This window comes from Equus asinus, chromosome 22 (genome assembly GCF_041296235.1).
Source record: "Equus asinus isolate D_3611 breed Donkey chromosome 22, EquAss-T2T_v2, whole genome shotgun sequence".
NCBI classification, from domain to species: Eukaryota; Metazoa; Chordata; class Mammalia; order Perissodactyla; family Equidae; genus Equus; species Equus asinus.
The window spans coordinates 50,190,320-50,205,929 of NC_091811.1; the positions used below are offsets into that span (position 1 = coordinate 50,190,320).

General features: G+C 39.9%; 1 protein-coding gene across 1 annotated transcript; it reads left to right on the forward strand.

Moving 5' to 3' along the window:
* The first annotated feature begins 2,785 nt into the window (after window positions 1–2,785).
* Window positions 2,786–3,598, forward strand: LOC106836892 (olfactory receptor 8S1-like). The gene has a single exon (XM_070494190.1). The coding sequence runs from the start codon at window positions 2,786–2,788 to the stop codon at window positions 3,596–3,598; it is 813 nt and encodes a 270-aa protein (XP_070350291.1).
* The last annotated feature ends 12,012 nt before the right edge of the window (window positions 3,599–15,610 follow it).

A 15,610-nucleotide genomic window follows, 5' to 3' on the forward strand; every position in this document is an offset into this window, starting at 1 on the left:
GAGTGGTGAATATTGAAACCAGAGTGATAGTCTTTCTCCCTACCTCTGTTCAAAGATTCCCTAAGTAGCTTGTTTTCAAAGTTATTTTATTTTATTTTGTTCACTGAAAAACAAAAAATGCCCACTGAAAAAGCTACCTATATAGAAAACAAAAATGAAGAGCTATGGTGATTGTAGTACATGGGGTTGGGGGAGAGACCTACACACGTGACCAACTTCTTGGTGCCTGTGGTGGCCCTTGAAACACTGTGCAGCATATTGGGCTCCATGGAGTTCAAAAAAGACTCTGGAAAACCTTCACTAGAGTCTGGGATCCTGGGGACTTCTAGAGTTCATTGAGGCCAGTGTTCTGCCTCCAGATGGGATCAAAATGTGGCATAGTAGCTGCTGGAAGAGTGTAATAAGAGTGTGGAAGATTAAAAAGAAAAGTGAAATTCGCTGCTGTTTTTAGGAAAGAGGACAAGAAGAGAACTTTTATTTACATGGATAAATCCTAATCCTTCATATCCACAGTTACTTACTTGATGCATCACCACCAGGATTTCTTCAGATGCTTCAGGAAGGGAAACTGGATGGAAAACTAGAAGGGCCATCTCTGATACCCTAATCCTCGACCTCTGTAGAGTTCCACTTCTTTTAGTCTGAATTGCTCTTAGTCCTCAATCTGGCTTTTCCTTGGTCTTCTCTTCCTGGCTTTTCCCCTGGCCCAGAAGCCCCCGTCTGTGTTCTAAGAGGCCAAATCCCTGATACCCAAATCTCTGTGAGCACTGGGACATCCTGGGTAAGGAGAAGTTCCAGACAAGTCAATGGCCCAAACTTCCAAGCCACCTCATTCACCTGCCTGGGTTCCCAAGTCCCCTCAGGAGAAAGCATAATCTCCAAACCAGGAGAGATTTTCCCATAGACAAACTTTTGCAGTGTTTCAAAGTAGGAAAATCATGGGATTTGGAGTCCGAGAACCTTGGATGAGAGTCCCAACTCCACCACTTTGTAAAGTCAATGACTGTGTAAGTCAATTAACCTTTCTCCCCCACAGAAAGGGGGTCAGTAATATCTATGTTACAAGGTTTTCTAAGGATTAAATGAGTTCAAGAGCATATAGACCTTGTTAGAGTGTCTGGCATAAATTATGCATTAAATAAATAAGAGTTTTTATTGTATAAGTAAGGATGTAAGTAGGTCGTGGCAGGAAGGAGGATGTGTGAAATGAGGTTTGAGAGAGGGAGGGAAAGAAGGAAGAAGAGTAAGATTTTTCGCTGAGGGGGTGAAATATAAAATGCAGGCGGTAAGTCAGTGAGTCCCAGCAGGAGAGGGAGACTGTCTGGAGAGAACAAATGATGAAGAAGTCTTGGGAATCAGGCTTGGAGGGACTGGGAGCCAGAAAACACTTTTCCCATTTAAAAAAAAAGTGCTTTTAGTGACAACATAATTTTACAGCATAAGCGAAATATTTAACTGGGAAAAGTATGCATGAACTTGACACTCAACAGACGACAAATTTTTATTTACTATGTTCCATTTCAATCTTCTTCAAATATAGTTTTTTTAAAAATGTTTATAAAGCTAGTCAGTGATTATTTAGACATTTATCCCATTTGACTTCATTTTCATTCCCATTTTGCATTTGAGAAGGTTATATCTTGAATAAGTTTTGCAGTCAGTAATCACCAAGGGCCTTATGACTCTGAGTCTAGTGCTCATTTTACCACCACAGCAACTGCTGTAGAACCTTAGGGTATATTGAAAATTCACAGGACCAAGGAAAATGGGGGTCACTCCTTTCTCCCCAGTCTATACCAGTCTAAACTTAAAACTCCTTAAATCCACAAATATTCATTGTCTGTGCATAAAGTACTTGAAAGAGAATTGGATGTGAAATCAGAACACCTGGCCTAGTCCTAGCTCTGAGACTATGTAGCTATGGTGCAAGTCATGTCACCCTTCTGTCCCACATCATCCTCATCAGGAAATATGAGGTCAGATAACATGTCTCTGTTGACATGTCAGACAAGACGTATAAGAATTTAAGCTCTAACAGTTCTGAAAAGTAGCCTTCCACAGAAGGGTCTCTCTTGCTTTGCCTCTGATATCTTTTTACTTGTTGCGACTTCTAGGGTTCACCAGGTCTTGGATGATATCAGGTGCTGAGGAAGGACTGGGGAAGAGCATGAGAGGATAGAGACTGTGAGGGGTCTATCATCTAAAAAGTCAGCAGGCTGGTAGCAATGAGGGTTACAAGAAGAGACTGTAGCTGAGGAAGCATTCATTCTTTCATTTGACAAATATTCAGTTAGAGCCTTCCAGCTGGGTCTACTACATTTCTAGGACTGTGACACTTTCCTGATTGTCTTCTCTTACACAAAAATTATGGAGCCAGTGACAATTATTGGCACTTCGGAATGCACCCTTGAAAAAAAAACAAAGATCCTTGCCTGTGTATAATATAAATTCTAGCAGGAAGAGATAATTTTTTTAATGTACTAAATGAGCCAATTATGCTATGTGTTAGAAAGTGTTAAGTATCATGGGGAAAAAGAAGTTGAGCTTGATAAGGAGAACTTAGGCAGGAGAAAGAAAGTTGCAGTATTTAATAGGGTAATAGGGTAGTCAGATACTTATCTATCCTCAGATTCAATTTCAGGCTTGAAGCAAAATGTGAATCCTGCATAAGTTAAAAAATAAATCCTAAGATTAAAAAAATAAATCACTAAGAATGACTCAGATCATTGTCCCACCAAGTGAATAAATATTTGTTTGTTTTTAGGGATAGTGTACCCAAAAAACCATGAAAAATCTTAGCATCATTGAAGAATTTGTGCTTCTGGGATTGTCCAGTGACCCAGATATCCAGACCGTGCTCTTTGTTCTCTTCCTGGGGATTTACCTCCTGACCCTGATGGGGAACCTGATGATGATCCTGGTGATCAGGTCCGATTCCCACCTCCACACCCCCATGTACTTCTTCCTTGGACATTTGTCTTTCCTAGACATGTGCCACTCTTCAGTCACTGTGCCCAAGATGCTGAAGAATTTCCTGTCTCAAAAGAAAACCATCTCGGTGTGGGGCTGTATCACCCAGAGTTTCTTTTTCATTCTTTCTGGGGGTGCTGAGGGCTGCTTGCTCTCTGCTATGGCCTATGACCGCTATGCTGCCATCTGCCACCCTCTGCTCTACACTGTGGTCATGAATAGACCTCTCTGCACTGCAATGGTCAGTGCAGCATGGATGACGGGGTTTCTGAACTCACTAGTGAATAATCTTTGTATCCAGAGCTTAAAGTTCTGTGGTCCCAATATCATCTCCCACTTCAGTTGTGAACTGCCTTCACTCTTTCCTCTGTCCTGCAGTGATCCCATGGCTAACACCATCCTGCTGGCTGGGTCTACTGCATTTCTGGGACTTGTGACACTTCCCCTGATCCTCTTTTCTTACTCAAAAATCATGTTTGCTATCCTAAGTATCTCCTCCTCTGGGGGCCGAGGCAAAGCCTTCTCCACCTGCTCCTCCCACCTCACCGTGGTGCTCTTGTTCTATGGGACAGCTCTATTTAAAGCAGATATACAATGCATGCTTAACAGCCATGTCAGGCCCTTTTGAAAAAACAAGTTCAGGCTCAATTAGTTTTTACACCAAATGGCTTTCTCATGTACTCCTATATATCCTATCGCTTGCCATTTATTTACCACTCTCCTCTCACCCACTTCTCATACTTCTCTCTGTCACTAATAAGGCACACAACAGCCTTTTACTTCAGAGGCAGAGCGCTGCAACAGCATTTTGAAGCACAAGCAGCCTCAGGCCCCATCCCAGACTTGTGGCACAGCAGGCCCTGAGACTACATTTCCCCCAAGCCACTGCTCCGTCCCGGGTCTCAGATGGAGCACCCTTCCTTCCTAGGGGGCGCGCATGCTCTGAATGTCAGCACGATTGCCCCCACAACTGAAGTACAGTACTAAACAGGACAGGTTAGACCCACCCAGCCTTCAGAGTAGCAGAAAGGGGTGAGCAAGAAGATGGGAATTTTTGACTTTTAGTCCAGGCGCCCAGTCCTTCTCGAGTACCTGTTGCGGTAGCCCCGGGACCTCGCAGGGTCCCTCTGTCAAGTGCCCGCGGTCCCCTGAGGACTGGAGTTTGCTGCTTGCATCCCCTCGCGGCCTTAGGGCAAGAAGGAGCCAGAGCCCCAGGAAAGGGGCTTTGGCGAAACTACACAGAAATTATTTGTGCAGCTTGCATAATTTTAGTTCTAAGTGTAGTAGGTGAGGAGAAAAGTGTGAACAGGAGTGAGATGAGCAGTCAATTTCTTAGCCAAGGGTAAGCACAACTGATGTTGCAGACCTGAAAAACCTGCCCCATTACCATGGCAACAACCCAAGGATTAAAATTTCTGGTTTATTTCATTCTCTAATCAACAAACACAGGTAGAGGTCCACCACATAAGATCTGGCCCTTGCTTTCCAGGAGACCATGTTAGGAGGACAGTAGGTCAATCGAGAAATATTTATTAAACTTCTACCGTGTAGGCAACATACTAGGGGCAGAGGTAAAACAATAAATAAAATGCTGCTGTTGCTTTCAAGCAAGCTATTCCAAGACTGAAGTGATGATTGTTGTGATGTGTGCTGTGGGAACAAAACTCAAAGACTCCTATCCCAGACTGTTGAAATGCAGGGGGAGAGAGTCAAGAAAATCAGCCCAGGAAAATAATAATATGGGTGCAAAATAAGTATACTAATGAGGCACAAAATGCTTGGACTTTAAAGCAGAAGCAAAAGGTTATATTATATTGAGGGAATCAGGACAATTTGATGAAGAGGTGTATTTTGAGATTGGTCTCAGAATAGGGGAGGGTTTATGATTTCCACATGTGGAAATGAGAAAGAGGATATTAAGAGCTAAGGAAAAGAGTACTGTATTTGCTTTCTTAAGCTATAACAACACTGTCTGTAAAGTACTAAGTGCTCTAGAAATATTAGCCTATTTATTCCTCATAATATCCATATTTTATGGATGAAATTGAGAGAAGTTAGTTGCCCAAGGTCACACAGCAAATAAGTCACAGAGATTCAACCCCAAGTTTGCCTGACTCCAAAATCCATGTTTTAGCCATTACAGTAGTGCAAGCCAGGCTTTGAGGGTAATGGCAACTCTGCCTTGCTGTCCTCCAGTGTTGAAGGAACAGCTACAATTTAAGCACTTAAGTACTGGACTCAGTCAATATTGTTAAAAAGCACCAAGCAAGCAGACAAATCAGAAAACAGGAAGAAGAAATAAAATTGGTCAGTGTGGATAAGAATATTTTTATTGTCTAATACTTGGAAGAGTTCTAGGTATTTGAGGATATCAGTAACCAAGGTACTTTCTAAGGCAAATTATTCTTTGACGATGTAAATGTCCCTCACAGTTGACCCACTGATAATCAATACTTACTTTGATTGAAGGGGCCCTTCATGTGAGGAAAGGGACCCTGAAGGAAGGTAACCAGAGGAACAATTTATTTCTGAAGGTAGTAAACATCAACAGAGTAACCACAAAATGGTGGTCCGTGAGACAGACAATTATGAAAGCAAAAGATGGTGCAATTTCAGGCCAAATAAATGGTGCAGAATGCTTTCAGGGTATAACAAGTGTTAATACAGGAGACAAAGTTTGTAAATAGCGTTAAACATTTAAGGGAATTTAATTTGCCAAATTTATAAGCTAAATGAGAACTAAATCTAAAAAGAAAGAAGCATAAACTTTTACAACAAAATCTTGGTTGAATTTAAAGTTTATATCTTATACTTTTCAAAATTAAAATACAAATCACTGTGTTACCCCTCCCAAATACACACACATACAAGCGCTCCTCAGACATTACAACCTACTAACACTAGGTGTGCAATAGGTGACGAGAAAATTCTACATCTCCCTATCTCCCAAGGGCTTTTTGTCCTTACTATGTAATGTCATTACTGAGATTGAAATATGAATTATATTAATTCAACATGAATTAAATAATTAATGTAATTATCAAGGATTATATAACTTAACATGACGAGGCAAGTGTAGAGGACAATATGAACTTGTACTTCATGGACCCCGGTGGGCACAACCCTTGTGAAGACATAGAACTTTGCCACTCACTCTAGAAATCCCTTCTATTAGCCCTGTGCCAGTCATAATCCTCTCTTCCTCCATATGTAACGACTATTCTGACTTTTATAGTAATCACTCCTTGCTTTTTCAAAATATACTTTTATCACTGAAATGTGTATTACTAGTCATATAGTTTAGTCTTGTCCATTTAAAAAATGTTTGATGTCTTTTAAGTCTCTTTTAATCTATAGACTTGTCTTTTATATCTTTTCCTCACTTTATATGCTGACAGCCTCAGCCTGTTTGCCCTGCAGAGTTTCCCACAATCTAGATTTTGCTGCTTGCATACTCATGGCTAATTCCACACGTTCCTTTATCTTTTATATTTTCTGCAAATTAGCAGCTGATTCCAGAGACTATATCAGACTCAGGTTTGATCTAAATATTAAAGATATATGTGGTGTATGGCAAGACTATAGGAGGCAAGTGATATCTAGTAATCTCTGTGATGTTGGCAGCCATTGATACTTCATGCATATATCTCTTAATTTATTGGGAGTTGCAAAACGGTGATTTTTTTTCCATGTGTTTTTTGGAATCCTTTTACATAAAGAGACACTTCATCTATTTCATCTACTATTTTGTTATACAGTGGTACAGTTCATATGGGAAAGGCCAGATAAATGCTTGATCCTTTTATTTACCAGTGTTTCAGACAACAGATTGGTTTCCTATTATCTTCTGTGAAGGACCAATTCTTTTCTTTTTGAAATGTCATTAGGAACTCATGAATTTAAACATATTTGATAGGTCTCAATCTATGATATTTCTTATCCTTATTAATGCTCAAATTATCCCTTCCTTGGCTAGTGGAACATCTTCAAGTTGGCTCCTGAGTCCTTTTGATATAAACCTAATAGTCTTTGAGAGCTTCATAACTATCTAATGTGCCAAGATGTTCCAAGCTTATCTTGTACATTTCCTGCTCTAGACTTGGAATTGGTCAACCCTCTAAGAAGCCCTGGTTTCTTCTAATGTGAAATGATATTTTAAGACCACAATATAGATGCTAGGAGTGCTCATTGCTACTGTTTTTTTTCTTTTGCACATTGTTTTTAGGCATTTTTGGTGGACATAGCAGTTACAGATATACATATACATATTAAAATCCTTATGAGTTCATACTGATATTTCTAATTCAAATTCAAGACTACAGAGTTTTTAACTTAATTTTTTTGGTATTACATCTGTATCTCCTTTCTTCTACATTAATAATCCTGATGATTATTAAGGATAAAGAGATGATAGATTTAGAATATGTCATAATAATCCACTTGTTTTATTCCACATCAACACAGTCTCAGAATAACAATACCAAGACTACCACCATAATGATTACTGAAAACACTAGACATTTTGGGCATACACTGTCAGCTTAGTTTTGCCTGTTTTGAACCTCATATATATGGAATGATACAGTATGTATTCATCTCTCTTTTTTCACTCTACATAATATCTGTGAGAGTCACATTAATAAGAGCTTTTCCCCAATAGTTATGTAATATTCCATTATATAATTAATTAAAAATGAATAATTATTTAGAAAAATTTATCTGGTTCAAGTGCAGTGACCATTTATCACACATGATAGAGGTTCAAGAATCTGGCCTCGGAGACCACACAGTTTGTGCGCCGACTCTTTGAATTGAGCTCCAAATCTCAAGCAGTGTGTTGATACAAACTGAACTTCGTTTTCACTTCTCATTCCTATTTCATCTCTGGGATAAAGTTAAAAGAAACAGAGATATCGATGGAATTATCCTATAGCCTCAAGCCCTGGTCAAGCCAATTATGATCTAGTACAAGCTTCCATAACCCTATGTCCGTGCTGAGCCTATAGGAAGCCATACCTTTGGAGAATCATACAGATTTCGAGGAAGAACCTTGAAAATCAACCATTTCTGTGGTGTTAAGCCTGTGGTCTCCAAACCTCTAGGAGTTCATAAACAATTTTCAACATTTCAAATGTTCTAAGAGAAATCACATAGCTACTTAAGTCTGTGGATGCTAAATAAAATCCTATTTCCTTGCTTTTGGCTGACATATCAACTTAGGGTGACAACCCATGGTTATCTTATGCTCATCAGAAACAAAAATGTCTTGAATTAATAAGAAATAGGAAACAGTTTCTTAATAAATACACCACTTTACAAGACAAAATCTTGAAGCATGCGATCCAAGAAGGAAAAATAGTAACAAATTAGGGTTCTTGATGGTCTAACTGCTGTAGCCCAAGCTGCCCATGTTGAGGATACCTAGGCTTGAAGAGGTGAAATGATCTGCCCAAAGATACACTCCTAGGGAATACAGTTAGCAAAGGTACTTGAAATTTCTTTTATCGTGTTAAAATACACATTACAAAAAATTTACCATCATAACCATTTTTAAGCGTACAGTTGAGGGGTATTACATATGTTCACATTGTTGTGCAGCCATCACCACTATCCATCTCTTTTCATCCTGTAAAACTGAAACTCTATACCTACTAAATAGTAACTCCCCATTTTCCCCTCCCGCTCACCCCTGGCACCACCATTCTACTTTCTGTCTGTATGATTTTGACTACTCTAAGTACTCATACAAGTGGAATCAGATAGTATTTATCTTTTTAGACTGGCTTATTTCACTTAGCATAATGGTCCCTAGGTTCATCCATGTTGTAACATATTGCAGAATTGTCTTCCTGTTTAAGGCTGAATAATATTCACTGTATGTATGTACCACATTTTGCTTATCCATTCATCCATCAATGGACACTTGGGTTGCTTCCATGTTTTAGCCATAGTGAATAATGCTGCTATGAACATGGCTATACAAATATCTCTGAGACCTTGCTTTCAATTCTTTTGGGTATATACCCATAAGTGGAATTGCTGGACCTATTTCTAATTTTTTTGAGGAACTGCCATACTGCTTTCCACAGTGGCTGTACCATTTTACATTCCCATCAGCAGTGCACAAGTGTTCTAATTGCTCCATATTCTTGCCAACACATGTTGTTTGCTTTTTTTTTTAAATAGTAGCCATTCTAATGGGTGTGAAGTGGCATCTCACTGTAGTTTTGATTTTCATTTTCTTAATGATTAGTGATGTTGAGCATCTTTTCATGTGCTTATTGGCCATTCATATACCTTCTTTGGAAAAATGTCTATTCAAGTCCTTTGCCCATTTTTGAATTGGTCCATTTGGTTTTTTGTTGTTAAGTTTTAGGTGTTCTCTATATATTCTGGATGTTAATCCCTTATCAGATAAATGATTTGCAAATATTTTCTCCCATTTTGTGGGTTGCTGTTTTACTCTATAGATGGTGTCTTTTGATGTACAAAATTTTAAAATTTTCATGAAGTCCAATTTGTCTATTTTTTCTTTTGTTACCTGTGCATTTGGTTTCATATCCAAGAAATCATTATCAAGTCCAATGTTGTGAAGGTGTTGTCCTGTTTTCATCTAAGAGTTTTATTTGTTTTATGCCTTACATTTAGGTCCTTGATCCATTTTGAGTTACTCTTTGTATATGGTGTTAGGTGAGGGTCTACCTTCATTCTTTTGCATGTGGATATCCCTTTTCCCCAGTACCATTTGTTGAAAAGACTATCCTTTCTCTGTTGAATAGTCTTGGCACCCTTGTCAAAAATCATTTGACTGTATATGCCAGGGTTTATTTCTGGGCTCTCTATTCTGTCCCATTGGTCTATATGTCTCTCTTTATGAGCAAAGGTATTTTTAACCATAGGACAATAGTGTTCTATGCCTGCTTATTCTTTAGATCAAAGAAGAATGTGAAGCTGGTGGCCAGCGTGAGGGTGAAGCAGTGTGTTTTTGTAAACTTCAGTAGCCTTCTCTGAGAATAAGTAATCTCAGTCATTATCCTCAGCTAAGATTCCTTCCCTTTAAGAGAAATATTAATGCCTATCTATTACAGTTTTGATAAGAATTGCATGTAAAATAAATTACTCATTTACCACAATTCCTGAACTTCAGTAAATTCTACTTATTAGATATGCTAGGCCAGTGGTTCTAAAATGTGGTCCCCAGAGCCGCAGCAACAGCGTCAGCTGGGAATTCATTAAAAATGCAAATTCTTAAGACATACAGATGGCCAACAGGTAACCTTTTAGGCAATGAAAGATGCTGAATATCACTAATGCAATGGGAAATGCAGGGAAATGCAAATCAAATGAGATTATCACCTCACACCTGTTAGAATGACTATTATCAAAAGACAAGAAATAACAAGTTTTGGTGAGGGTGTGGAGAAAAGAGAACTCTTGTACACTGTTGGTGGGAATGTAAATTGGTGCAACCACTATGGAAAATAGTATGGAGGTTCCTCAAAAAACTAAAAGTAGAATTACCATATGAGCCAGCAATTCCACTTCTGGGTATTTATCCCAATAAAATGAAAACAGTAACTTGAAAAGATACCTGCACCCCTATGTTCACTGCAGCATTATTTATGATAGCCAAGACATGGAAACAGCCTAAGTATCCACTGATGGATAAAAGGATAAAAAAAAAAAGTGAAACACACACATACACACAGAGGAATATTTTTCAGCCATAAAAAGAATGAGATCTTGCCATTTGCAACAACATGGATGAACCTTGACAGCATTCTGCTAAGTGAAATAAGTCAAATACTGTACGATTTCACTTATCTGTGGAATCCAAAAAACAAAAATGCACAGACACAGAGAACAGTCTGTCGGTTCCCAGAGGTAGGAGTTGAGGGTGGATGGGTGAAATGGGTGAGGGGGGTCAGAAGGTACAAACTTCCCGTTATAAAATAAGTCCTGGATGTAACGTACGGCATGGTGACTATAGTCAACAATACTGTCTTGCATATTTGAAAGTTGCTAAGAGAGCAGATCTTAAAAGTTCTCATCACAAGAAAAAGAATGTTGTAGCTACGTATAGTGACATGTTAACTAGTCTTAAGGTGGTGATCACTTTGCAATATATACAAATATCGAATCATTGTGTTGTAATCTGAAACTAATATAATGTTATGTGTTAATTACACAAAAACAAAGAAATACAAATTCTGGGGCCTTACCCTAAACCTACTAAATCAGAAATTTTGGGGGTAGGGCCCAGCAATATGCTGTTTTTAAACAAGCCCTGCCGGTGATTCTAATATGCATAAAGTTTGAGAATTAAGTCCCAGCATTACAAAAGCAAAAACTGAAATTCTCCTGAAGACATTTGTATTTACAAGTACGTTGTCATGTTTATCATTTACACATTTTTAAAGGCATAAACTAACAGCAACACCTGGGGTTAATTTTAATCCCATAGCTGGCCAAAACCTCGCTGATGGGCAGGAGAACGAGGTGAAGAGAAGGCCTGCGAGCTCAAGGCCACTGCGCTCGCCACCCGGGAGCCGTGGTGGGAACGACCATCAGAACACTGAGGACACACATGCAGGCGCTCGGGAAGGGAAAAGGTATTTCGTTAGTCGTTCAGAATCTCTGCGCCCCGCGCTGGAGAAAGGAGGTCTCGCGGCTCTGCCCCTGCCACTCTTTCCGAGGAAGTGGCCTGTTTCCCGCTCGCTGCCCCACCTAGCTCCGCGGTTAGCGACTCTTCCTCACCTCAGATTCCTCAGCCGTCCGCTGGACCGGCGCGCTCCTCTCCCCAGCCTCGCAGACGCAACCTTCCCTCTGGGTGCTCCTTTCGCTCTCTGGCCCCTGGCCTGACCCTAACAGACACCTTTCGCCCCTTGACAATTATTTGTCTGTGTTCGCTCTGCTTATTCCTCGTGCGCTCCCCGTGAGCCCTAACCGATTCCCTCCCTCGCCCCCCACCGGGCCTCGAGGAGCCGGCGCCCTCCTGCCTGGGTAAAGGGCGGGAAGGCAGCAGGGGCGGGGCCAGGGGAACAGCTGCTCTCATTGGCCAACGACTGCTTTCCCCGCCCCACCGCGGGGCTCCTGGGAGCAGAGTTCGAGGTGTTTTTTGTCTTTTTAATTCCCTCTTCGCGCGAAGCACCGCCCCAATTACTGGGCTTCGCTGCTGCCCGGCGCGTGGTTTCCTGTTGGTCAAAGCCCCCTCGGGACCTTCCCCTGCGGGCGGGGCAGCTCTGGGAGGCTGTGCCCTCTCTCTCAAGGAGATTCCGGGTGTGCCATCATTTTAGTTTGCACTCCTCTGGCCTCCTGAGGGCTCCCCAACTCCTGGGCGGGCCTTCTGTGTTCATCAGTCATAGGTCTTTCTGTTTGAGCCCTCACTTCTGGAGGTGGGAAATGTTAAGAATTTTTCAAAAACGGTTTTTAGAATAGCCAGAAATCGAGGTTTTCTGAAGATAAATGTTCTCCAGGCAGGCAAGAGGCAGAAGGAGACCCGTTACGTGATCAGTGCGGGTAAAGTGAACAGAAGGAAGGTAGAATAAGCAGGGGAAGTGTGCCCACTTCATTTTCTTCGGGAAAATTTCTCTTTATTTTATAGATTGAAAAGCCCCTACTCGGTTGTGACTACTGGAGGAGCAATCCTCCTTGGAGTCTTAACTTATTTGGGGATTCACACCCTACCCTCAATTTTCCCTTTCTAAAAACGGTCTAATTTCTTTAAAGTTTTGCTTTCATTTTTAAGGCTTTTGCTTCTTTACGAGTACTCACACTTTATTTTCTTTTGTCTGTAGTGCTTTTTGTATTTTCCACATTTTTTTACAATGCACTTATAGTAATGAGTTAGAAAAATAGGATATAAATATTATTTCAAAATAAAAATGACTGTTGACGTTCAGAGGCTCAACACGGCAGAATTAGTTTATCTAACATATTGCCTTCTTCAACCTTATCCAACTACAGACACTGCTGTTATTATCGGCATATGACAGAGACTTTGTTCCTGTATCTTATGGAACTTAAGGCGACTGGATCATGGAGAAAGGACCCGTTTAGGTGAGGAGCATATGAAGAATGGCCAGATAAAAGCAACTAGTGGATTAGGAGAAGGAGCAGCTGTATGTGAAAGTTTGTCAAGTGCCAGAAGAATAGTTCTCAACAAACTAGGCGCTTTACCTGTAGTCTGGTCCTTTTCTTCTGGAAAGGCATATTTTAGGATTCTAAAATATGGGATGAAGGAGGTTTTACTCTCTTCTGGATAACTAAGGCCTTTGGATACTAATCCTGAAATCTTACTTTTTTGCTAATGTTTAAAAGTACTTTCTTGTCTCTAAAGCTTGATAAAGGCCCTAGGGGTTTTTTTTCCCCCCATTGGTTTAAAAAAATAAGTATAAAATATAACTTTTATTTATTCTTTTGATGGTTGAAGGAGGCAACATGTCAGAAAGTGGGACAGGAACTGTGCAGGGGAAGGTTTCCAAAGTATCCAATAAGGGAAATGGAAATGAGTGGCAAAGAAAGAGCATTGATTTTTCTGAAATCTAAGAAAGGTGGAAGCTGATAGGTCATCAGGAATCCAGTGTAAGAGGGAAAACTTGCCAAATATTTTAGCATAGTGAAAACTTTGGGTTGATTTTAAGTTGCAGTTATCCCTTGAGGTGTTGGATCATCACACCTGTTATGTTAGACGGTTGTTGGGGGGCAAAGCTGCTTCTGGTGGTGGTACAGTGGGGACTGAAATATGTGGGATTTGTTTCCAGCACTGCTGTCATTTCATGGCAGTTTGTGCTAGATAAATGTTTATCCAGCATAGTATATGCATAGTCGAATTCTGTGTTTTTAAGAGTATAACTTCTGAATCAATTTAAGTGCTTTGTAAAGTTGGCTGTTTAATCTGTTAAGTTTGTAGTTAGCTTGTGGTTGTAGTATTGGTAAATAATCCAGATTTCTAGCCTAGGTGCATAGGTCCATGGATTTATTTCTTTTAGGATTTGTAGAGAAGATTGCACATCTTTTTGGAATATTTGTGTATATTAATGTCAAAGGAAACTTTTAAATATAATACTTAGATATAAAAATAATTTTAGACCTCTTGTATATATTGATATATACAACCTGTCCCCAGGAGGTGGGGAGGTGGCAAGAGGCAGGACTGTGCATCTGCTTCCAGGCTTCCAGCATGTGCTTCGTTGTCCTATACAACTTCACTTACAAAGGACAAACTCAAAAATGAAATTGTTAAGAATTTTAAGATGGGAACCTCCATATTAACCCTCAAGCATGGAGCCCTGTGTGACTGCACCATCACATGCTGGTGAAGCTGGCCCTGGTAATTCCATTAAAGGAATTTTCTCCAATGTAGAAGACAAGGGATACACATTTCTTGTGTATTCCTGTTGTGTAATTTATCTTGTGCAAAATGAAAGGCTCATTCACATTGGTGACATTCAGAGTGTTTCTACCTGGTGTGATTGCTCATCAGTTACATAAGGATAGAGAAATTGCCCTCTGCTCATTGGTTACATTCATAAGATTTCTGACCCATGTGAATTCTCTTATGTTGTCTAAGGGATGACAGATCAATAAATGCTTTCAACACTCATTGCATTCATAGGGATTCTCTCCACTGAGTGCTTTCTTATGCACAGTAAGCGAAGAACACGGTGGAAGGATTTTCTATAAAGGTTACATTCATAGAGCATTTCTTTAGTGTGATTTGTTGTATGTTTCCTAAGGGATGAAGTAACACTGAGGGCTTTCCCACAGTCACTGGATTCCCTTTTGTATTCTGTTGTACACAGTAAGGGAAAAGCTACTCCTGAAAGATTTTCCATGTGGATTACAGTTATAGGGTTTTCTCCAGTGTAAGTCCTCATGCATATGTCAAATGTGAGTACTTTCTGAGGATTGTTCCACAATCATGGCATTCATAGGGTTTCTTCCCAGTGTGAATTCTTATGTGTGCACTGATGGTAGAATTGACATGGAAAGCCTTTCTGTATCGATTACATTATAGGGATCTTCCCCAGTTTGAATTCTCCTGTGCCCTCTAAGGACAGGTCTAATGCTGGAGACTTGAAAACACTACTTATGCTCATAGTGTTTTACTCTAGTGTGAATTCTCCTATATATCCTAAGGGATGAGACCTACCAAAGGCTTTCCTGTGGTCCTTACATTCGTAGGGTTTCTTTCCATTGTGTACTCATACATACATCAGAAGTTAAGAGCAGCTCTGAAACATTTTCCACATTAATTACAACAGAGCACTTCTCATCAGTATGAATTTTCTTGTGTTGAGTAAAGTTAGATCTTGCACTGATTATATTCATTGAGTTTTTCTCTAAGATGATTTCTCTCCATTTTTACACAATTAAATGACTTTTACCTGAAAAATATCCTGCTTAAGATTTGACCCTTTGGTTTTAAGTAAAACCTACAAATCTAGACAGGTACTTGGAGAATTTTATCCTTCTCTATCATCAACTCTTCCTCCTCCTCCAACCAGAAGATCAAACTGGGTTTGCTGATATCATGCCCAAATGATGCTATTTCTCTAGTTCTTGCTCATCTTATTCTATGCTGTTTTCACTGAGAAAAGTCTAGTAAATCCTACTTCTTCTAGGTGAACTCCACAGC

Excerpts from the sequence above, each read along its gene's own strand:
- LOC106836892 (XM_070494190.1), top strand. The coding sequence starts at position 2,786 with ATGAAAAATCTTAGCATCATTGAAGAATTTGTGCTTCTGGGATTGTCC.